Source organism: Halyomorpha halys, unplaced genomic scaffold (genome assembly GCF_000696795.3).
Source record: "Halyomorpha halys isolate HHAL.00 unplaced genomic scaffold, Hhal_1.1 Scaffold186.1, whole genome shotgun sequence".
In the NCBI taxonomy this organism is placed as follows: Eukaryota; Metazoa; Arthropoda; class Insecta; order Hemiptera; family Pentatomidae; genus Halyomorpha; species Halyomorpha halys.
The window spans coordinates 820,002-844,022 of NW_027116002.1; the positions used below are offsets into that span (position 1 = coordinate 820,002).

At 31.2% G+C, this 24,021-nt stretch overlaps 1 protein-coding gene across 6 annotated transcripts in view; it reads right to left on the reverse strand.

Moving 5' to 3' along the window:
- Positions 1–323: 323 nt before the first annotated feature.
- Positions 324–24,021, reverse strand: part of Tis11 (Tis11 zinc finger protein) — a 37,076-nt gene continuing 13,378 nt past the window's right edge. For 2 of the 6 annotated variants that reach the window (XM_014418271.2, XM_014418270.2), the window contains exons 2-4: positions 19,160–19,234; positions 16,122–16,312; positions 324–2,295 (exon numbers count right to left, since the gene is read on the reverse strand). In XM_014418271.2, coding sequence (XP_014273757.1) covers positions 1,905–2,295; positions 16,122–16,312; positions 19,160–19,234 — 657 coding nt within the window. In that variant the 3' untranslated portion in view covers positions 324–1,904. Of the gene's footprint in view, positions 2,296–16,121; positions 16,313–19,159; positions 19,235–19,334; positions 19,512–24,021 lie in introns of those variants that run through there. The other 4 variants (XM_014418276.2, XM_014418275.2, XM_014418274.2 and 1 more) reach the window with 3 other exon arrangements.

Here is a 24,021-nt window from a genome sequence, read left to right on the forward strand (position 1 = left end):
TCAAAATAATATATTTGTTATCACAGAATAGAAACATATAGATTTTGTTCAATATATCTTAATGATTTTTGGAATAGTTGATATATTTTAATCATATTTTTATTAAATAAAATAAAGATTTCTATATTACTTTATTTTGATTATCGTCATTACTTCTTTTCAAACATAGAACTCCCAAAAATATCAGTGATTTTTCAACGCCAAAAACAAGTAATATTGCTCATTTACAAATTTATTTAACCATAATAGAAAAATCACTTCTTATGTAATCATAGGATTAGGATTAGGGTGAAAATAAATAAAAGAATACATACAATAATAAATATTTTGTAAACACTTTAATATATGTTTTTTTGATAAATACAATATAGTTTGCACTCACGATCTTACATAACCTAAATAGGTAAATGTGCTACTAAACCGTTATAAATATTGTAATAATAAAAAACTTTATCAGATAATTAATAAATAATATGTAATAAATACAAATAAAAAAGACAGCTTATACAACATAAAATAATTATATAATAAAAGAGATAACTTGAATACACTCACTTCTCAATATTCTAATTTACACTTTTGTTTTTTTTTGTTTATTAATTTTTTTAAAAATTTTCTTAGATTTCAATTTTCAAAGGTTATCAATAAAAGTGAAATAAGAAATAAATGCCAATTAAAATTTGTTCCCATTAAAAAACAGAATCAAGTTCGATTTAAACTTTAATCTTCCAATTAAAACAAATAAAATTTTTCAGAAATTCCACAATTTAAAAAAAAAAATAAAAGTGGTAAATTAAATATACTGTAAATGCAATAAATAAATAATTTCCTCAAATACAAATGAGTCTAAACTCGAAACATGGAAGCTTTTGTTAGAAAATATACGAGGAAGTAGCATATTATCATCAAAACACAGCGATTCAAGGATATAATCATATTTATATATTTATATATAATATAATACATATTAAATTAGTATCGGGCATCACTTTAGCCACATCAAATAAATAAACTTATCATGGAGAGTAAAAAAATAATAACAACTTACACAAAAAATACAAATAAATAACACGTCCAGGTTGATGTACATTAGAAAAAAATAAAAGAAAAAACTGCAAGAATGAAATTAGTAACTTTCACACTCACACACATTGGATATACACACTATATAAATTACATATATTGCTCATTTATAAATAAAACATAATGACAGCACCTTGCCGCGGAACTCATGTGCGCAGGCACCTTAAAGTTGCGCACCTAAAGAAACAAACTGTTTAGACTAAACTATTTGAGCCAGAAACCACATTAACTCCCAAAAACATGACTATATTCATGATGGTAATCAAAAATACTTAAGTTTAGACAATGTAAAGAAAAAAAAAAGCTTAAGCTTATAAAATCTCAAAAAATAACAACATATAAATGACGTAAGTCTGAAGATTTTATCAATATTTATTTAGTTTTATCTACAAAATCACATATTTTCAGTTGCGTATCTCCTTCGTAGTTTCGAAAGGGCTCTAGGGACAGCACGATAAATCAAATAAAATTTGTATAAAATCGGGAAAGATAAATTTTAATGAGAGGTGCAATAAACACGAATGGTACGTGAATAAATACACCACAGCAGTTAAATAATTTAAAACCTCAATTTTGACAGAAAATACAAGTTGTTTTCAATAATTACATATATAAGAATAAAAATTTTTTATACCTAAAACAAAAACAAGAAAATGAAATATATAACTGTATTTTTTAAGGCACTTTATATCCCTGTTGAGCGGTATAGCCGCTTGGAATGTAACACAACTGGTAAATTAAAAAAATAAATAAAAGTTCAATTAGAAAGAACTGGGGGTAGGTTCCAAGGGATGAGGATAAGGGATGGGTAAACTTGGGCATCAAGCGATGAGCTCTGAGCCGAAGCGCATTGGGAGGAGGGTATTCGAGATCCTGTTGAAAACGGGGAGCCGCTCAGGGGATGCGGGGGAAGGAGGAGGGGAATGGGGAGGTGAGGAGAAATAACCAGGCGATGAGGCGAGGGAGGAGGTGGGTGAGGACGAAGGCCGGGGGCTCAGCCCGCTCCTCGCCTCCTCGGCGTTGTGGATGAAGTGGCACCTTGGCCCGTATGGGCAGAACCCCACTGAGTGGAACGTGCGGCACAGCTCCGTCTTGTACTTGGGATGTCGCACCAGGCAGCGCAGCTCGTGTCCTCCGTGAGCGAACTGGCACTTCTCTCCATACTTGCACGTACCTGACTCTTCGTAAGGTCGACATAACTCTGTCTTGTACCTGCAACAAAAGAAAGAATTATATTTAGAAAAAGATTAATCTCAGAATGATGGATTTTAATCATATTAGACTAAGTTTGGTTAAATTGATTGTTGGAAGTAATGAACCATCAACTTTCTTTTCATGGAATTCTAATATCAGCATTTTAATTTACTTATAATCTAATTTACCTACACATGTCAAAATGTAAATCTGCCTATTTTCACAAATATGAGCAATATAAACCCATTGACCCACCTCTGGCATTAACCTATTTGGGATATCAGGAAAGATCTCTCATCCTCACCCTTTTGCACCTCATTGTGCTCCAAGACTTTTGGGACATTAGGTACTGTTCACTACTTGATTTATATATTAAAACTTAGATTACATAATAATATAGCGGAGTCATTATAATAATTATAAAACATAATTCATAAATGAAATATATTAAAGGCATTGTTTGTATAAAAAAGTAAAAAAAAAAAAAATTTATTTTAACCAAGAAAAAATCATACGTTATCGCTGTTTCGTAACGAGTATGTTTGCAAAGAATATCGATGGTTAATGACTGGTATTTGTTCACCACTTAGCAACCACATGCGAAAGCTATACATTTTTTCATTGCCTTATCACAAGGTGATAGCTGTCTCAGTAAATATATCTTACACTAACATATGACTGAACGAAATAAAGTTCAATCGAAACAATGAAATATAGGAAAAACCTTTTCGAAAATATAACAAGATTCATATCCTTATACGAATAATTAATAAAATGAATATTTTACACAAACGTGTAAATTGAGAAAAATATTAAATATTCAGCGATCGACTTTTTTTTGTTCGCTTCAAGAGTCATGCAACCGATCAGCTATATAATACTGAAGGAGTAGATACACGTGAGGGTTACGATCAACCATCTACGAGAAGAAAAAGATACATTGACAAACTGTTGAAGAACGAAATGTTTTCAGTCACTTAAGAGTTTTGCAACTCTTTCTAGGTCCTGAGAGTGCGTTGCGGTAGGAACTGTAGGTAATATCAACCGAGAAAACTTATATTACCTACACGCACGCACTCCTACAGAAATTGATTTTTAAGATTGAGAAAGAGTTTTTAAAAATACTTCTGCGCTCCGTAGTTCTCATTAAATTTGTAAAACTTTTGATATCAGGTTCGAATCATATTTAAAAACTTAAATATTGTAGAATACGGTGAAGTTAACTGAACCTGAATCTCTTGATAAACAAATATAAAGTAGACAAGACAAGTAAATATAATAATGACAACAGAAGAATGGATGAAAAGTCATTTTGTAAGTTGGAATCTGAAAAAATACTGGATTTTGATCATTTTAATTTTTCCAATAATGTTTAACTAGTACTATTATTAAAATTTTAGTTAGAAATAATAATTAACACATAAGTTGTTACAGAATTAAATTTTTAATGAAATTTCGCAACTATAACTAGACGAATATATAAAATCAAGTATTAGATTTCTTTCTAGAAAAAGTCAGTACCATAACTATAAATATATTGGTGCATCATGCCGAAAAAGATATTTTCCTTATCCATAACGACAACATGACATATTGAGACATGTTCAAAATACAGCTATTTCCCCGAACACCTAGAAATAAGATCGCGAACATTGGCCAAGGGCAAGGTCGGGGCGTGCCGCCAAATGTTGGCCAATCAACAACTGACAGAGCAGCGACCTCTCGCTACATAAACAGGGCGTGCTCTTTTATACCTGTCGGCACTTCGGTTTCCTTCCTCCATCCAAGAAACGATCATCGATTCCTTTGAACAGGTCCAACTAGCACCTCATCCATATCGAAGTTAACCAGAACAGTACACGTTGAATAAATTGATAAGCTTTGCACAATGGATATCGATTAATGCCTGCGTAACATGAGAACAGAAGATAATGGCACTACCGACTCATACCTTGCGGCAAATCGTTTTGTCCTTGTGTCCGCCATGCAACGAGGTACGGACACACATAACTGGCAGGACCTTGGCAACTGAGGTTAAGTGCATGAAATCAACTAATAGTAAAGGGAATCTAGCAATTGGCAAGAGTAAAAAACTGTATTTGAAGATATATTTCCTCCTTGGTCACTTACGACTCGTTGTTTGAAATAACCCATGTTTCTGATCAATGCCGAAAAAAATTATAAAAACCAGGAATCAATACCATGAATACGCCAATTGTTGAGCAATTTTATAGAGCCATTATGTACTACCTTATTATTCGGAGGTATTAAATGCATTATCACATCGAACAGTTGATTGTAAAATAACTAGGGTCCGGATGCTTATGAAATTGAATATGTTTGCATGGATTTTAAAATATGATCAGTTGTTTAAAAAATCATTTAAATCAAAATTCTTATTAATCAGTTTACTCAGGATGATCCATTAGTCAAATTTTATTCTGCAAATTTTTTAATGCATATTCGACGATAAATACATATAATTGCATATTAGGATGATTTCGAAGAAGTAAAATTTTAAAAAAAGAGCAATAAAAGCTGAAATTCGATACAGTAGATGATAATTCTGTATTACAATATATCCTAGTATTCAATGCACGAAAGATAAAATTTGTTTTTATTATTAGTATAGTTAAAAACATTCAACGGTAGCAGTTTTTCTTTGATTACTATTTATAACAATTTATTATGTTGATATTTTTGTGTTTAAAAAGTGTTTCATATTATATAACATTTAAAATCATTTTCGCTTTTAACCACTTTTTAGTTGTTACCTTAGTAGTTGAGGACAACGAGAGGTCTTTAGTAAATGTTATCATTGAAAAAGTAATTTCTCTATAAGAAGATAAAAAAAAAAAATGAAATAAGATCCAACATTCACATTGATACGAACCAGGTTATGAATGATGCCAGGTTATGGCATACTAATGTACGACAGGAAAACAAACGACCTGGGACTCATGAAATACACCAGGATACCTTCCTAGCTCCTCCTTCCTTGGAGCATATACCCCAACAGGATGACCGGGAAAGCCAGGTGGGAATGACTTTCAGAATTTGTAAGCGCAAGGCCAGGGCGGAGAGCCAGCACACTCTTGCCAATCCGATAAGAACTGCAAAACGAATGCCACTGACCTTGCCAATATCCAATGTCATGGTTTTTAGCCGAGCTTGTGTTTATCACATTTTTTATTAACGTTTCCTGTACTTCGTGGCGCTTATCCAAGGACTGTCCAAAAACTTTATCGTATTCGAGGCATATTTTACAATATACGTGTGTTACTTCAACATAAGGTAGTATTTTTGAAATTGAAATTTTAGTTTATACCATGAAATATGAAGCACTTTAGTCATGGTCTGTCTACATGCCTTGAAAATTCCGACAATGATCAATTAGTGGCGGAAGCACTAGAAGACCTTCAGGGCGATATTAATTTTAGCAATTTACCTCAATTTGACAATCTACTGGAGGACCACATGATGACAAGCTACATATGCCGATAATTCTTTTTTTAGTAAAATAAAACTTTAAACACTTAAAATCTAAAAACGAGAACACCAACAATGATCAACTAGTTCTTGATAGGTTCTTGATAGAACATACAAAATATCCAGCCTAGAGGATGATGAAAATAAAAGAAAGCAAGCTTTAACTGTATTATTTTATTCAAAATAAATTCCGTTAGCTTCAATAAATTTTCCTAATATCCAATAAGGAATGTTTGGGCTTTGAATTAATTAATCCGAGTAATAAAAATGTTGGGGTTTTCTTTGGAAATACATCGTTTTAATAGTAATGTGTTAAATGCTCTGGAAAAAATAACAGTAGATAGTCGGGTAAAGATAGATAAACACGGGGGGTTCATTGATTCAAATTTAAAAAGGTTCTGGAAGGGAATTAAATTTTTTTATTAATTTACCAGAAACATTTTTGCAAAATTAAGTCTCATTAACACAAATCCTGTGCTCAGATTACAATTTTTTAAAAAATTTAGGAATGGAGCAGTTAAAAATAAGTAACAGTAAGTTCTTTGTAGAACGTGTTTTATATTTCAAATTCTAAGGGCTTATCTCTCAAAATATATTATATTCTTACTGTAGTTTAAGAAAAGTAGTCATACATGTTTACATCAATTTGAAAAATAATTTTGAGTAAATTTTAATAATTTGATATGAATTAAATTATATAACTCATATTTTTAATGAAAATCATCCATCATTAATAGAAGAATTTTAAAACATAAAATATGATAAAAACTTTTTTCCCCTTTGTTTTAATAAGAACTCACTTGACTTATTAAAATAATCTCCCCTTCAGAGATAGCGTTATCGAATATGTCATGTCCCTAACTATACTGATAAAGAGCGTTTCTTTAATTCTTAAAAAAAAAAAAATTAAAATTAAAAAACCTGAGTAAACAACAGTATATCTTTATTATCTTCACTCGATAGCTGGTTGGAATATTGATAGAACGATGACATCAATACATTATTGAGATCAATAATGACTTTAATAAATATATTATGAAGTGTTTAAATCGATAAAATATCAATCTTATGAGAATATAAAACACGTTGTTAAATTTCGATAGGAATAAAACGTGTGTTGAAAGAGAAACTAATAGCTCATTTAATTCAAATGCGATAAAAATAGAGAACAGAAAAATACCCTTCTTAAAAAGATCTACCATATAATAAACTAGATAGGTCTTCCCGAACTGGAAACCATTAAAAAAAAAAAGTCCACGAAAGCTCGGTTTCATAATTTCCTCAGGATCAGCTCTCCCCCTCCCCCCTTTGGCGCAGGACACGACCAAAAAGTAGCCGTAAATATCAGAGCGGTAAAGGTCAGCCAGGACCAGTTCTGACTTAAAAGGAATCGACGGGTTTCTTCATCGGACCTCCGAGATCAAAGCCATAAAATGGATATCCAGCTGCATTCAGCTTCGCTCAGCTGCTTAACCTGTTCTAGGGCTCAGCGAAAACTGTCAACGCTGCTCTCTTAAGCAATGGCAAGTAAAATTCGTGCCTTCGTTAATGAATTGTATACCCAACCTGATTAGTGCAAATTAATTTTATTACACATTGTAGGAAAAAGATGGATGATTGATAGATCCAATATAAAGACCCATTAATAGTTACAAGTTTCTCCAAGAAAGAAAACTTCTTTAAAGTGGAAGGGAATGATGATTTATATATTTTTTTCCATGAATAAGATTAATAAAACAAGATCATAATTTAAAACTGAAGATTCGAACATACATAAATAAAACATCTTTTAATTATTATGTATTGTTAAAACCTTTTGAAATTCCAGGAAAAAATATGTGTAAGGTCTTATGAAGGTATAAAATCTTTACAAGAACATAATTCATGTGTACATAATGAGGGTGATGGTTATATACAACGCAATACAAATACGATTAGTACACTGCAAAAGCATTACAATTTTAAGTCATTACACTAGAAGACATTAAGTTTCATCTTTCCTTTCGAAGAAGGTATTTTTAATTACCCATTGAATATAAAAACATAAATTTAACGTATGCGAAACAATTAACATTTATTACGACTTGCGAAAATAACAAATAATGAATATTTATAAGCTATAGAAAGCTCTGTTGCTATTATTTACAAACAAAGAGAAGGGAAACGATAATATTTTTAAAAATGCAATTTCATAACCATGTACAATGGTGCATTGATTAGGGTCGCTTAGTAATGACATTTCTCAGCAAGGACCATGGGCTCATAATAAGGCCAATATAATGCAACGCCAATGTGTGACCAATGAATGCTTTTAAATAACATCATAAAATATAGTTAGGGATTACTAATAAAATGCTTACAATGATCTTTTTTCAAAGTAAAATTTTGTTATAAGCTTTCCTAATACACAATACCTTAAAATACCACGATATATTGTTATTTTAAAATATGAGGTTCACATCCACATGAAAATTTTGAAAAACAGTTGATATGCCAAGAGTAATAATGATAATTTTGTAAAATATAATATGCTTTTTAAACAAACCATCCGCACACTTTAGAATTACTGAACTGTGAAATTATTAATGATAAAATTAAAACTTTGTTCATACTAAAGTGTAATTTAGTTCATGTATACTATGGACGCAGCGATACCACAAAAGTATCGATACCTGTTATTATCGGGGAAAAATCGCTATACAGAGTATCGGAAATATCTAAACGTCACAGGCACAAAAAAAATTTTATTCGTAAAATTGTCACTTGTAACTTCGCCCTCCTTGCTTCTAACACAGTCATTCAAGATCTGTACACAGATTAATCATCAGAAAGAGATAAAGATGACTTACAACTTCCAAGAAATAAATACCTCCTCGGACTATGGACCCTACAGATACGGACGCCATGATAGAGAGACAACGCCTCTTTGACATGGGGTGCATATTAAATGCAAATCCCTTATTGAACAGTTTTGGAGAAGGGGATATTACAAGATGGACGTCAAAAGCCTTTATAAGTGTTTTTTAATATACAATTGAAATTTGTAATAAAAAAGGAAAAGTCATATACTGTCCTTATCCTTGGTATACATAGAAGTAATGCAATGGATTATAACGAATGATCGTTGTCATGAATAATTAATTCCAAGTACTGTGTAACGTTATGATGAATTGTAGTACTCAGTAACATGAAGCAAGGCTGATCTGAGATAGTTATCTCCAATCATTAGTTATTGTCTAAAAGTAAATAGGCGCTAGTTGGGACGAGGTCTAGGGGGCATGTAGGAGAAAGCAACTCTGTCCCAAGTTACATAAGGTACGGTATTATGCCCAACTCTAATAGAAATATATTTTTCGTCACTACGTCGGGTTAAAATAGGAGCTAAATATACACCAAACACTGGCTGTAAGCGTGAGTAATATTTTCAGGAATTCAACTAACGGAAAGAAAGAAAAAAACAATGGCAGAAGTTAACTTCGGAAAACCAAACTAAAAAAAAAAATGTTGGTTTACAAAATGCTTGTCTATTCCAGGAGACGGCCCCCTTCCGTCGAAAACTTTCGGCCAAGACAACACGAGTCTTCGACCTTTCTGTTATACAGAGTGAGTTTACACCTTTACGGTGTATTGTATGGGCTCTTGGTGAATCAACAATTCTCCTTTCTATATATAAAGCTGAAAACAAAATAAAGGCATTCCACTCGGGTTAGTACTAGCACCAACTCACAATTCCGCAAAACAAGACTTGGAAAGTGGAGTAATAAGCCTGCAAGAAAAAAAAATAAAAAAGCCCTATAATAAATAGAAAAAAAAGTGTGACGGCCATAACGAGTATATACATTTACAATTATTTCAAAGGCAGTTAAAAGGAGAGAAATAATTATAACATGGAAACAGTTAATTACGATCCTATAAAAATAATAGCGAATGATTCATGTAATAGAAATCAAAGTAATAGCTACAAAGCTACTGTAAGGATGTATAACTACAAATTAAAATAATGTATTAAGGACATTACATGACAACAGGACCCTTCAATCCACCCAAGTCAGGTACTTCTCAATGGAAAACTACACCATTATTGTAGGTGCTTGTCATCACAATAAATAGGAATCGCTAAAGAAACTGTGCGGGCAACGATTGCGATAAAACCAATAACTAATACAGGGTCTTTAAAATATGTACGAAATGATACATTTCTTTAACAATGAGTGAGAAATATTTTAAAAGGATTGCATACAGGATTCATAACGATACAAACTGGAGCTAAAAAGGTTTCGATTTCGAAACTGGCTGCTATTGTTGCAAGACGAGAGATATTTCCTGACAATTCCAGGAGATAGCGGAATACTTTCTACACAAACTTTCTATTGCAGAGAGTTCGCTGACCGCAGCAGACTGTGTAAGCAGTTATGTCACCTCAACGTGCTTGTACCTCCTTGGCCAGGAGTCACGTAGCTCGCTGGAGGACTCTGGTCCACTGTTCCACATCATGGCGCCCTTGACCAGTGGCCATTCTAGTTCATTGGAAACAGAGCCCTTCGAGAATGACCCCTCTTGAACTTCACAGGATGCATATACATAACCCTTTCTTGAACTTCCGGTCGTTCCCTCTTTCTGAATATGCATCTGCTCGCTAAGGTTTTGAATTGGTCATGTCTTCAGTGAACTCGAGAAAATATCTTGAGACTATAATGGCCAATTATTGGGGGGTATGAGTAGATACAAATAACCCTCACCCGTTCTGGTAAGATATCGAGGAATCGATTAGGCATATGGCAGCAGTAGGTACAGAATGACGTTGCATCTGTCTAAACACTTAGCCTTGTTACCAACTGTCCTCGGTCCGCTGGAACGCTTCATACTACGGTGTCAGTTATCATTGAAGTTAAATAACTAAATTACCTAAACATCTTTTATCATTATTAAGATAAAACGTTTAATTGCGTAAATTCAATCATACTAATGAGAGATGAGGCATTAACTAGCAGTATAACAACGATAAATAATCGCCTTCTTCATCTAAGACGATATTATCTCGGAAGGCTATCAAAATAAAAAGATAAAACTTGAAATATTCCCTTGACTTTCTTGGAATCGAACTCGATCTTTTAAATCTCCAGGACTATTCTATGAAGACCGTGTCTAATTAATTATAATTTATGAAAATTACAGCCTTCTTCCTCTACAAAGTTCAGAAAGTGATTATATATTGTCATAAATCGTAAAATCCACTTAAATGTATTCATGCTATTAGCTACAGGAGGTTTAAATTAACCAAAGAGAACATTTCATGGAAAAATTCTAAGAACGTGAAAGATGATAAAAAAAATCAACAGAAAACCCCTAAGCAACCGTGCTAAACCGGTTAATGTTAACTAAAGGCCCATTAACGTAGGGCTGATGATGAAAAAAAAAATGAAATAAACTACAGGAAAGCAATAGACTTCATTGAATGCCCGCATGTTCTAGGCGGTTGGTGGTGATGTATTAGCAGCTGTGTACGGCCCTCATATGGAACATGTCCCCCTCATCGCAGCGAAACGGCAGTCATTGGAAACCGATTCGAATGAGAAAAGGCTTGTGAATGCGTCAATTCAGAAACGGTGATTGAAGTATAATGCACCTTCGAGAGGAATCAAATCTGACTACAACGGCAGTTATAGGGGAGGGATGTGGAGGGGGAATTAACTTATGAAAAATTATTAATAAATTTTAATCACTATACGAAAGTTTTCGGTTAAAAACAAAACAAAAAAATATATACTTGTCATTTTCGTATAATTTGAAAATAATTAGACAAGTACTCGCAGTAATTACATTAGTTAAAAAAAAAAAAGGATAAAAAAGGCAAAGTTATGAAATAAAATTTAATTTAAAATAACCATTGACTAGTACATGACAGTAGAATAGTAAACTAACAGAGGTGGAAACATATATTAAATAAACATCATTTCGATCACTATGTTACTAACTAATACATTTCTCATTTTTTAATTTATTCATTTTGTTTATCTAATTGATAATTCAAAGAACATACTACAGATATTACTCGGAACAGCTGAAAATTCAGGCACTTAAGACAAAACTGAGGATTTTCTATAAATCATTGATATTACATTTATTTCATTTAAGACATCATTAGATAACGAATTTTCGGAATTTTATTAGGAAGATGTGGGATTAGCCTTTAACTGATAAACTTGTTATAAAAATTGATCTCTAGAGCAATTAAACTACTAATATTTCCAATTAAAGTTCTCAAAAAGATAACACAGGGTGGCACACACCGATTCTCGACACCATAAAACTATTCAAAGAACAGTTCTGTTTCTTTACCCTATGTGACTAAAAGGAATTTTGTAAGGAAAATGTGTGCTACAGTACAACTCATGCCATATGTTGATATGCCGCTCATTTCCTGAGTTGCTCACATACCTCAAGCTGGCGGACTCGAACAAATATATCACCAGAGAAGGACCAACGGGAGGAATTACCAACGAGTTCGAATACTGAGTTATCTGTGTTGGGAGTAGTTCATTTAAGCTTCAAGGTGCATACTACTTCGATAAAATACAAAACACGAGAAATGGTCTTGCAATAAAAAAAATATATATATTAGAGCGTATCATGTTATATTCTGTGGCTGCACGAGTGGAGTGAGTAAAGTAAAGTAATAATATAATCAAGAAAAAAATATCGGAGCAGCTTTACTTCCTACATCCTCTCGAAAGCAAGAATTACATAACTCGGCTTTGGGTGAAGAAGCCAACTTAATTAGTAGACGGGTTATGATGGTGTCACGGGATTCCCACGACTTTCTGAAACTTATGTGCCCGGAATATATGCATCGATTATTAGTATGAATGGGTTAATCGGAAGAGTTTCACCTGAAATAAAACCTATACAAATAAAAATATTCTAGTTAATGTTTTTGACATATTAGATTTGATAAGTCATAGACAAAATTCTATGGAAACAACTAAAAGGGTAAGAATACTACATAGAAATAAAAAAAAAATCTGATAACTAAAATGTAACTGACTTTGATGCTATTATTTATCAACAAAGAAGGGTCATTACCGTATTTAAATTTGCTAGTTCAAATACTTCTGGTAATTTATAAATTTTACCAACTTCAAAGAAACAAGGAAAATAATGATTGAAATAAAAAAAATTACAAACCATTAAATTGTAAAATTACTTAAAAAGAAATAAAAAAATCTATTTAATTTAAGACTAAGGGAATGGATGGCTTAAAATGATTTTATTCCGAAAATGAGGAGATAACCGATTATTATTGATTTAGTGAAGGCGAACCGAATGGTTATAACGCTGAGTTAGGAGTTTTAGAAAATTTAGGTTCCTGAGTTAGGCCGTTCTTCCCCTGTAGTCTTCATTTGTAATGTAAATTCAGACTACATTGGATAGATTCTGGTTCTTCAGTTCTTTTTACATGGCGAAATCATATAATGGTAAGTTTTGGTATTTAGTGGAAATAATTTAAATATTTCATAAAATTATAGATATACTTTTTACAAGTTGAGTATGTCCGAGTATTATGGGTTCAGGTATTATGAGTATGAGGTCTGGGTACTGTAAGCACTTAATTTTAAAAAGAATTTGTCTTTAATCTGAAAATGGTCTAGGTTAAGTCGACCAATAAAATGATTGGTTATCACTAGTTCCTCATGCGAGGTTAACCAATGTACGTAACCGAGATATGAGAATTGAAACATGTTTTACTGGGGACGTGGAGTTTTAATTAGAATTATGCAATTGAAATTTTTAATGTTTCTTCTTTCAATCCTAAATTAAGATTGTTTTTTACAGCACCAATTGTTTTCAATTATAGATCGAGACTATTATCAAGGCAGCCATTTTTTCTGATTCTAAATTGAGATATGATCACAGCAGCTACTTTTTTTTCAATTATAAATTGAGATAGTTAACACAGGAACTAGTGTGATAAACTTCTTCGATGACCTTGTAAAATAATAATGAGAAAAAATAACTTTTTTTTCTATTAGATCCAATTGTAGCAGAACTGACTAATTATTATTAATTTATAAAAAAAGGTATTCAAATCAACCATTCTAATGTCTTACTCAATTAAATTGCTATTCACTCAGATAATTATTTTTTTAACTATATTTTAAAACCAGCATACACAATTATGTGAAGAAAACGAATGCAATAAAATGAATGCAAATCTTATTAAATTTTATTTATTAATATTATTATTAAATCTTATGCAATTATTTAACAAGTTTCTGTAACTAACATGGAAACTGTAGTTTTCCACTATCAGTTTCATTTCAAATTTCTTTTGGGGGGGGTTTTTACATTGAAAATTTTTTATGTTTTTATGTGTTTAACAGTTTCGTCCACTTGAACGGATTAATTTTGTAATCTCGAGTATGATTGAATATGATGTATCAATGAATTTTCCACAAAATATTAAAAGAAATATATTACTGTCAATTAAATCTTTAAAAATGTTTATAACATTAAGTTAACTAGTCTGCAGCACACCAAAACACCCTTTTTATATTCAAAATATTATAGAAGAAAATATTTGATGATTTTCCAAATCTGAAGGGTATGGAAAAGGTTCTGTAACAACGCCATTTTCTCTAACTGTAGTGTTCCTGCTTGTTTTAAAACCAAAATGAACTACAAGAATCTTAAATTATATTTTTATGAAGCAACAATTTTTTTTTCCACAAACTTATTAAGATAATGTGGTAAATTTTAATAACTATATCACTAGTGATATTTTTGGGGGGAAGAACGATGTTGAAAAATTAATAATTTAGGTAAAGGTTAATTTGTTTCCTTAAATCCTAGGATCAATTGGACGAAATTGTTGTTTTATAAAAATAGAATTACTGATGAAATGTTCAATCGAATAGGGACACTTTTAGATATGTGCAGCCTGATTACTATTAACATACGAATAAACTATTCCCATTTAATACATTCAACAGGAATACCGAAACGAGAAATTGGACAAACTATTAATGAAAAACCAAAGTCACTTGGTTGAGGTGTCAAGTGTTGAGGATTTAGAAACGTAGGTGACCTCGAATAGCGTGACGGCTTAGGAAAACAAACATCGCACATTTGTGTAGAAGCAAATTACACGCTAGTTTCAAGTTATGGCTATAACATCCTGCCATGTTATGTAAAAAGAAAAATCCTTCGCCGACAAACAGCCCAGTGTCCTTCAGTTTTCAAGATAGCTATCAGCTGACTCACTTCCAGGCAATTATCAACGAATTATTCTTCCTTTTTGTTTTATCTTTCTAAGAAACAATCCGATAAACCACTAAAGCCACATAGAAACAGAACAGGAAACCGTCGGAAATCGCTAACTTCTCCTTAAATGGCGACATTTTAAAACAAAAAACCATCATAAGATTCAAGGTGAACTATAAACACGGCAGTGAAGAATACTAGTTTAATACTTTCCTTTCAATGGTTGTTTTGCCTTTTATCTTTATTTTTCGAAGGAATGTATTTTAAAGCACTAGGTAACAGTGATATCTCGGAAACTAAAACGCGTTCGGTTCTGAAAGCGGGAAAATATTAAGCCATGTTAGAGAATATTAACGACAAAATAATAATTTAAAAAATGGAAGATATCGGTGAAAACTTCTATATGCTCTTAAAAAAAAATTAATAATGTAATAATATTGTATTGATGAATAATGAAAAATGAATAAAAATTATCATCTTATGTCATACAAAGGCCTTCGAATTTACAAACGTTATATCAAGGGATATTGAAATTATGATGGTATCGATGTTAAAATTTGAAAATGGCCATGTTAATGTGTATAATAATTATATATATTTTTTAAATAAGTATTACTATAAACTTGTAGCAAAGTAATCGCAATTATCAATTAAAGTCAAACGTAATTGCCATTAAAGTTTCCCCAACATCGACCTAAGGTTGATAAGAAACTTTCTTTTTTTTAAATCCTGAAGTCAACTTACGAATCAAAGGGAAGTTATGATATTCAAGTACTTCACCAATTTTTTTTTTATAATTTTAAATACATATATAAATATCGTTACTCATCTTAGATAATCTTTGGTCACACATGGTGAGAAAAATGTCTTGAACAGAGTCGAATTAATGAATAGGTTATATAAAATATAATTTTAAATATTAAAAAAATTCTAAATAATTTCATCATGAGCTTGTATAGAAGCATAAGTTGAAGTTGATTTTATGTCAAATGACTAGAATACACAAGGGATGACACTCTAGAAAGTTTTCATGGTTCGAAATATTTCCAAATATTCACAAAGCTACAAAATCACTAATAATAAAAGATAACTACCTTGAGGTATTTACTGCGATAGGAGGGCTAGGTTTAACAGTGACTGTTTCCGACTGCGTCCTCTCCAGCTTCCTGTGGGACTGGCCGATGTTCTCCAGGAGGAAGGTGGTCATGAGGGAAAGCGGCAGCGGTCTACTAGCATCAGAGTCCAGGCTCTCCCAACTTGGCTTACTGTCAGCAGGTTGCTGTTGCTGTAACAAAGACCAAAATATTAAATATATTATTCATAATAATGGTATCTTAAGTATCTTAGGTAGAAACATATAAATGAAAAACTATTAAAAATTAAATTACTACATGATGTACTACATCGTAGGAGTGAATACGTAATTAACTGAGACGAACAAATAGGGAAAATTTATTTTATTTTCGACAAAAATAAAGTATTAAATGCAATACTAATATTTACACCTATATTTTACCGTTATTTATATAAATTTTAATCTAATTCGTCCTATTTGTAAAATAGATTTAAATACTGATTAATTATTTACATTAAAAAACAAGACACGAAAAGTGAATAGCAAAAATAATAAAGGAGGATAAACTAACTAGCGAACAGTTAAGAAGATTAACAGAAATTATAAAAATTATTTATTATGACTAATAGTCTTTCGAAATGTCAAGTGATCAGCTACAATAAAATCTCGTATAAATGGCTCTCAAGATAAATTTCCTGTTAAAAGAAAATAATCGGATGGGAAACTCTAGGTTTGATAAATAAAAAAATAAGGAATAACTGAATTTGTTACTAAAATTATAAACTTACATATTGCTTGTACATTTAAATTAAATCAAATAGCTAAAAAAAAAAATTTTTTTATTTTTTATTTTACCAAGTTATGACAAGAAAATAAGGTTTTTACCGTGAGTGAGTGAGACTTTTAGGTCTGATCTGAATGAATACACACATATATAAGTAACATTATATAGACACATAGCTAGTGGAAAAAGTATATGCCCCATAAAAAGCCTTTTTCCTGCCAAGAGATAGGTAATTACTTCATACTTGAATATTAAAAGTTGTAGTAATAAACTTGAAGAAATATTAATGTTTTTATTCATTATTTCAACAAAACCATTACATAGAATATTTCAAACTTATTTTTTTATTTAAATGTCAGAAACATTAATTTCTTATTAAAATATTCCGTATAACTAAAACAGAGAATACGAATCCATGCTTTAATAATTCTTCTTAAAAAATTAGTAAGAACAATATTCGTCATAAATCAGATCTATAAGCAATTTTTCTCCCCCGGAACAAATAGTCACACAAATTGTTAATAGACCAAAGTTCGGCAAGTTAAACGAATAATGATAAGTAACGGACTTATATCAGCAATACTAATCCAAATCAGTTAAATAAAAATTGCCAGGAGTCCACCAAATGGTAATCAAATAAGTTTATCGGAACAAATCGCCGCTGTCAAGGTCGTAGGGCGTAAGTGCCAAAACGAAGAAACGGATTTTTTTTTTTTAACGCTAACTGTTTTTACTAAAAATCTAAATATCTTCATTTTGGCGTTACTGTTTCCTTCGAATAGCCTCAACGGTAAATTAGATTAGCAGATGTAAGGTTTGTTCCAAAACTTGTCAAATAATTATAAAAAAAATCTTACACAGCCATCACTTCTATCTAAGTTTTGACATTCATTGTTTTTAATTAACCCCTAAAATATTGCATGACTCGTTGAACAAGCCGAATGTAAACGTATTTATCTATTCATTTTACTCCACTGGACTTAGACCATTGAATAATAAATATAATTTCCATAACTCAGGGCACTTAATTGATAACAGCTAGTCATTCAAAATGCAATATTCAATAATTAAAAAAATACCAAAGAGAAAACGCGTTCGAACGGTATTGAAATATTCATGGGCGGCATCATCGGCACGCGAACGGACCAGGTCAAACTATTTAAACTTTAAAAAAGCTCCTGATATCGATTGCCAGAAAATAATTCCTTTGGAGCTCGAGTACGATTTTATAAGCAACTATAGCACATGGAAGATGTGATAAGTCCTTGCAATTCAAAACTAGCAGAACCTAAAATGTATACTGAACTGCATTTCTTTTCTGCATTCAGATAATAATTTAAAAATAAACACAATCATAATTACTACATACCATTTATTAACAATATCCATAACCAGATATTATGTTAATTGGAATAAAACAAAAATAACTAATAACTCGACACTGAGAAATAATTAAATTAAATCAAAACTAATAATTTGGATCGTTGGCGGAATAAAATTTTTTGGGGTTTAGCCATTGATTTTTGTCTATACTTTTATCATTTAACACAAAAAAATAATAAATTATACATTTAATACGTTTTGTAAACATGAGTAATCAAAGACTATGATACTTAATCAAAGTCAATTTATAAATGCAATATTATTATTAGGTACATCTCCACTGGATAAGTGTCAAAATTAGTGAGATTAAAGCAGTATAAAATTAATAATTCAAAACGGGAAATGTGATTTCAGATATTAGAAATGAGAATGGAAAATCAAAATAATGGAGTAATTTTTTATTTATACTAGCATGAAAATATAACTGGAGTAAACTTTTAACCTTAGTTCGACTCGTCGGCCATAATTACCCATGAATTTCTTGAACATAGCAATATAAACAAGATAATATTGATAAAAACACTGTCAATACATACATGCAAATTAGTTTCCAATGTCACAGAGACAATGAACAGTACAAGAACACATGCAATAGGAGGTTAGATCATAGGTTTTTCTGGAAGAGGACGGAAAAAACATATACAATACAACCTATCATCCGATTGGGTCAAAAACAAGCTAGGAAATGACAGAAGACTAAATGAGACCATGCTTCATCGTAACAAAACATTCTTTCAAGAACGACTAAATACAGAAAGAAGAAAGAGAGAACAGAAGATTGGAAATAGAAAGGAAAAAAACAAACAAAAACTACAAAACCTACTATTGAACTCGTTCACATACAAATTCTTTTTTCATTTTAATGATTTTTCTTCAATGTACTTCCTTACCTCTACGACTGACTTCCACAAGGCGTAGACAGACTGAAGACTTACAGGATTCATTAATTGTCGGTCTACTTGAATCTAGAAATTCACATTTACAATTAGCTCACTAACACTTTCAGAAGACAAATTTTTTTAAAACAAAAAATATAACAATATAAAAAAATCACTAAATACATACAACCATTCCTTAAGTAAAATAAGCCGGACAGAGCAACGATGTCATAAGTAATGTTCGAAAAAAAATCACTCACTTACTTCTGAAAATTTCGTTCCTCTACAACTATTAATAACTATCATTTTTTGATTTTTTTAAAAATACTTTTACACAAAACGGGAGGTTATAATTAAAGTGACACAATCGGGAAAAAACTGTATCGAATAAGAACATATGTGGGATTGATGATAATAAAATGTTATTCAGAAACCATTGAAAACTTAAATATCTCTAACCGATTCTGAGAAATTTCGTGGCGATGCATAAAATTATGAAATAAAAAAAATAAAATTAATAAATGATAGAGAGAAAAAATAGCCATGCTTGTTATGAACATACTTTATGTTAGATATTCGCAATAAAAAAACAATTCAGCTGATCTTCAATACCTACAGATTAATATAATGTTAAAGAGAAAATAAATATCAGGCGAAGATTGAAGCAAATAAGACTAAAAGCTCTAAATGTACACAGTTAATTTTTTCTCAAAATATCTATACACTTTCATGCTTCTAGATTAAGCAATATTCTATAACTAAAGATCCTCTTTTTTTTTAATAACACAGTATCTTCAAATTTCAAGGTTTCTCAACCATAACCAGCAAAATATAATCGTAAGCACAAATAAAGCTTCAGAGGAGAAATGCTATAAAACACAGAGACAACAAATATAAAAATAAATGTCTGAGAAATCAATCATTTAACATATATTCAAATATATAAAACTATAACAAGGATCAATGAAATTCAACGAGATTTATATCATTTGTGGGTGTTAAACAAAAACTGAACGCGACAACCAAAATCAGAAAAGCACCAGAGGCCTGTTGCGTTTCCACTTTCTACGTTGTGTGTCGGCAGCAGGTTTCGTAAACTGTACATAAGCTGCCATTTATGTAATAAACTTTGGAGGTCGCGGTGCAATGCAACACAAAGACACTATCAAGCATGGCTGGTGGTAATCCTGCAAAACCACTGGTAGGTACTATTCTGGTAGTTTAGACTTGTGTTAATAATTGAATTTAACAATTAAAAATTAGTTGGATTCAAGTAAATAGGACTGAATTTATTAATTCGCCTAACACCTAGATAATGTTATCACATATCTTCTTTGTCCCCATTTCATATACTAAGAGCATGAAGGCAAATTACTTAATTAAATACTATGTGTTTTATTCGTTTCTGTCACAAGTATTTTTTTTTCTCTCTCCCTAGACGGAGCTTCAAATCTTCCTCTACTGTCTGAAAAAATTGTATTTTAAACTAAAACTACACTTTTTAATATAATTTGTTTATCAATATCTCAGAAGATTCACATTTGATTATTGGTGTCATTAAATTCATAATAATTAATTATAATGGGGACAACAGTTGATAAGCTTAAATAAAACTTAATTAAAAAGTATGAAAGAAGAAAAGATGTTTTATGATATTTTACCCACAAAATTTATATTTTGCTAGTTTTATAATTTGTTATTTATCTCTCTCTCTCTCTCTCTCTCTCTCTCTATATATATATATATATATACACACACACACTTTATAAAGTATAAATAAAAGCAGTAGTTAGTTGGTTTGACAAGAGTGATGGATTGTGGGGCGCACTGACCAGGACAAGGATAATCGGTTACCAAGCTTGCGTAACACTTTCTCTACACGCTCTACCAACTGTCCTTCCAGGTATACTTTTTAATAGGGGTAATAAAGAATAATAATAATTATTATGCCCATAATGGAAATAGGGGCCCAAAGTCGTTATGAAAAGAAAATAAGGAATCGTTCAGACCAAATAGCTACAGTTTAAAAAAAAACTTGAAATAGAGAGCATGCTATTATAAAATTGTCTCAAAATTAATAAAACCAAATCAAATAAATAAGGAATCATACGCGTATCTTAATCGGCAATCATAATTTCTACTATTAGCAATAATTAGGCGGGAGAAATAGCAGTTGTGTACTTAGAAGGCAAATTAAAAGCTCGAAGCAGGTCTTTCAATACTCAACAATATAATATACAGGATAAATAATTAAAAATTTGTATAGAATTTTTTTTTTTTAAAACGTACATAATAAATTTGATCTTATTTAATTATAGGACCTTATAAAGTCATGAATCCTTAATATTTAAAATTTTTTCACTTTAAGTTTTCCAGAACAAAGGACACTATTTCTGTTCCAGGAATAGAGTAGGGTAAGCCTTCAATTAAAACCAATGAGTCAACAGAAAATTTTAAAAAGCTTGGGTAAGAAAGACCACTTTTTACAGGTTATAAAAATATTCTTGCATGGGCGTGGGTTGAAGTTTATTTTAAGGGACAGCCATCGAAGTAAAGTTTATATGCATTGAAATATCTTGAAAAAGGTTAGAGACCTTAATAAATTTCAAAGATCCAAAGTTGTATAAAGTTCTCGATAAATTTTTCTAAAACAGCAAATTTTAGACTGATATACACTGACACAGACGTAATATGTATATGTATGTGTATATGTATGTATGCATATATATTAGTTAAGAACCACTTACTAATTATAGCATCCTATTACGTAAGAGCGATGGTAAGAGGAAAGGACACTATTGGAAAGGCTAGTACTGACCTAGAATAGAGGAGTCAACGGCCGACAACCGCAGGAGCTCTTATCGTCGGTGATAGTGAGCTATCGGTCCAGGGCACACAATCGATATAGTAACGGTACTCCAGATCTACCTGTCCTTTATAATAAGAATTTTTAATAGCAGTTAAATTTTAACTATTATTATTTTTGTTTTATTTATTTCTATCAACCACTGCCATCTGGTGGGAGTGGGACAAAGATGTGGTGCCAGAAAAAAAAATATAATACCAATAAATTAGAAATTATTTATTAAATACTGATATTTCGGTTTACATTGCAGGCCATGTTCAGGACTAAATAGAACGAGATACGATGAGGTAAATATGGTAGAATAAGAAAATTAATAAAACCACGAATAAAGGAGGTAAAGCTAATTAAAAATAAAATAAATCTAATATTATCGAAGAAGAAAAACATCATTAAAACGGGAGAAATATATATATAACAAAATCACATCAGTTATAAATAATAGATAAATAAAAAAAAATAAAAAAGCAGTACAAACATGAAATTAATAATAGTAATACAGCGCAGTAAATATGTATTATATATATGTATATATAGTTGACCGTAAAAATTGATATATAAGAAGATGGTCAGGGTTGCGGTCAAAGGAGAAACAAAAATAAAAAATAGTTTATTTTTGTTTCTCCTTTGACCGCAACCTTGACCATCTTCTTATATATAAATATGTATTAGTTGTTACATGGTAGACTTATGTTCACTTATAATTTTTCAATCTATTATTTAAATTAGTTATTATTAATTCTTTCACAATCATTACTATTTTTCTTTTTTATTAATATTCTTATTTAACATTGTAGATATCGATATTTTCAGTCTTTCCATGTCGTTCTTTATACTTTGTAATTTAAATCATCCATTACTACAAATTTAATTTATCATCAACTAATTTTATCTGGATTGTTACTTATAGTTATTACTGTTTCATTTCTAATTTCATCGGTCATAAATACATCATTGATCAATTTCCTATTCATCATTACCTTACTTTAGTGAAGTTGAATTTTAGAACGGTTTTTCCCCCGTAGTCATTCTCCAAAACCAGTTCAATTTAAACATACAGGACAGACGATAACCTAAGCAATTTGGTACATAATCCTAACAGCTGAAGCAATACTGCACCTCTTTAGAGGTATCCAACGTTACCCAGGCCTAAAAATACAGGCAGGATTTTCTGTGCCAGGACCAACGGGACAACACTGGAAATAGTCAAGACCCGAGGTCGGAGTGTTAGAGGGAAAAAAACTTTAAGCTTCAATTTCTTCAGAACTAATAAAAATAACCGTCGATAGTGGAAACATTTTGTGAAGTTGAGAATAACAAAATTTATATTTACAAATTTACAGCATCCGTAACCCTATAGCCTGTACAACTGTAATTCTGAATAATTATATGTTATGATTAGTTTCCCAACATTAGTTTTAAGAGTGGTAGGACGCGACCAATCAGGGCTAAACAGATACAAAAACAACAACAAAAATTTGAGATTTTAGGATATTAAGATGAGATTAAAAAAAGTAAACTAATTATAATATATGGCTGTAGGTGAGAAATAGTTTCTAATAATTTTGTAGTTAACCGGAAGGGGTTCAAGATGTATGTAAATGGATTCTGAGATGAGTCTCTTCTGGAGGTTAGGAACAGTGGCTAAAATAGTGGAATGGTAAAAACCAAAAGTGGTTAAGCTTAAGGGCATGTATGAGAGTTTGGAGCGTCACGGTTGTGGGAAGTTGTGGATAATTTGTGTTAAGAAATACGGGATCTGAGGTGGTTCCTGGTGTGCCTATACGGCATACGGCTGACATAGTTATATTTTTTTAGTATTGTATTCAAGATGTAATATCTAAATAAAACTTTCATTAAGTTATTCGTTCTAAAGTAAGCTATTTCTAAGACCACTGTTTTCCATAACTTAAATATATTTAAGAATACATGAAACCTTCCTTCCGAAAGACATGTCCTAACAATTCCTTTACAGAGTGAGTCCCTTACGGAGTCCTATGTGATGGACAAG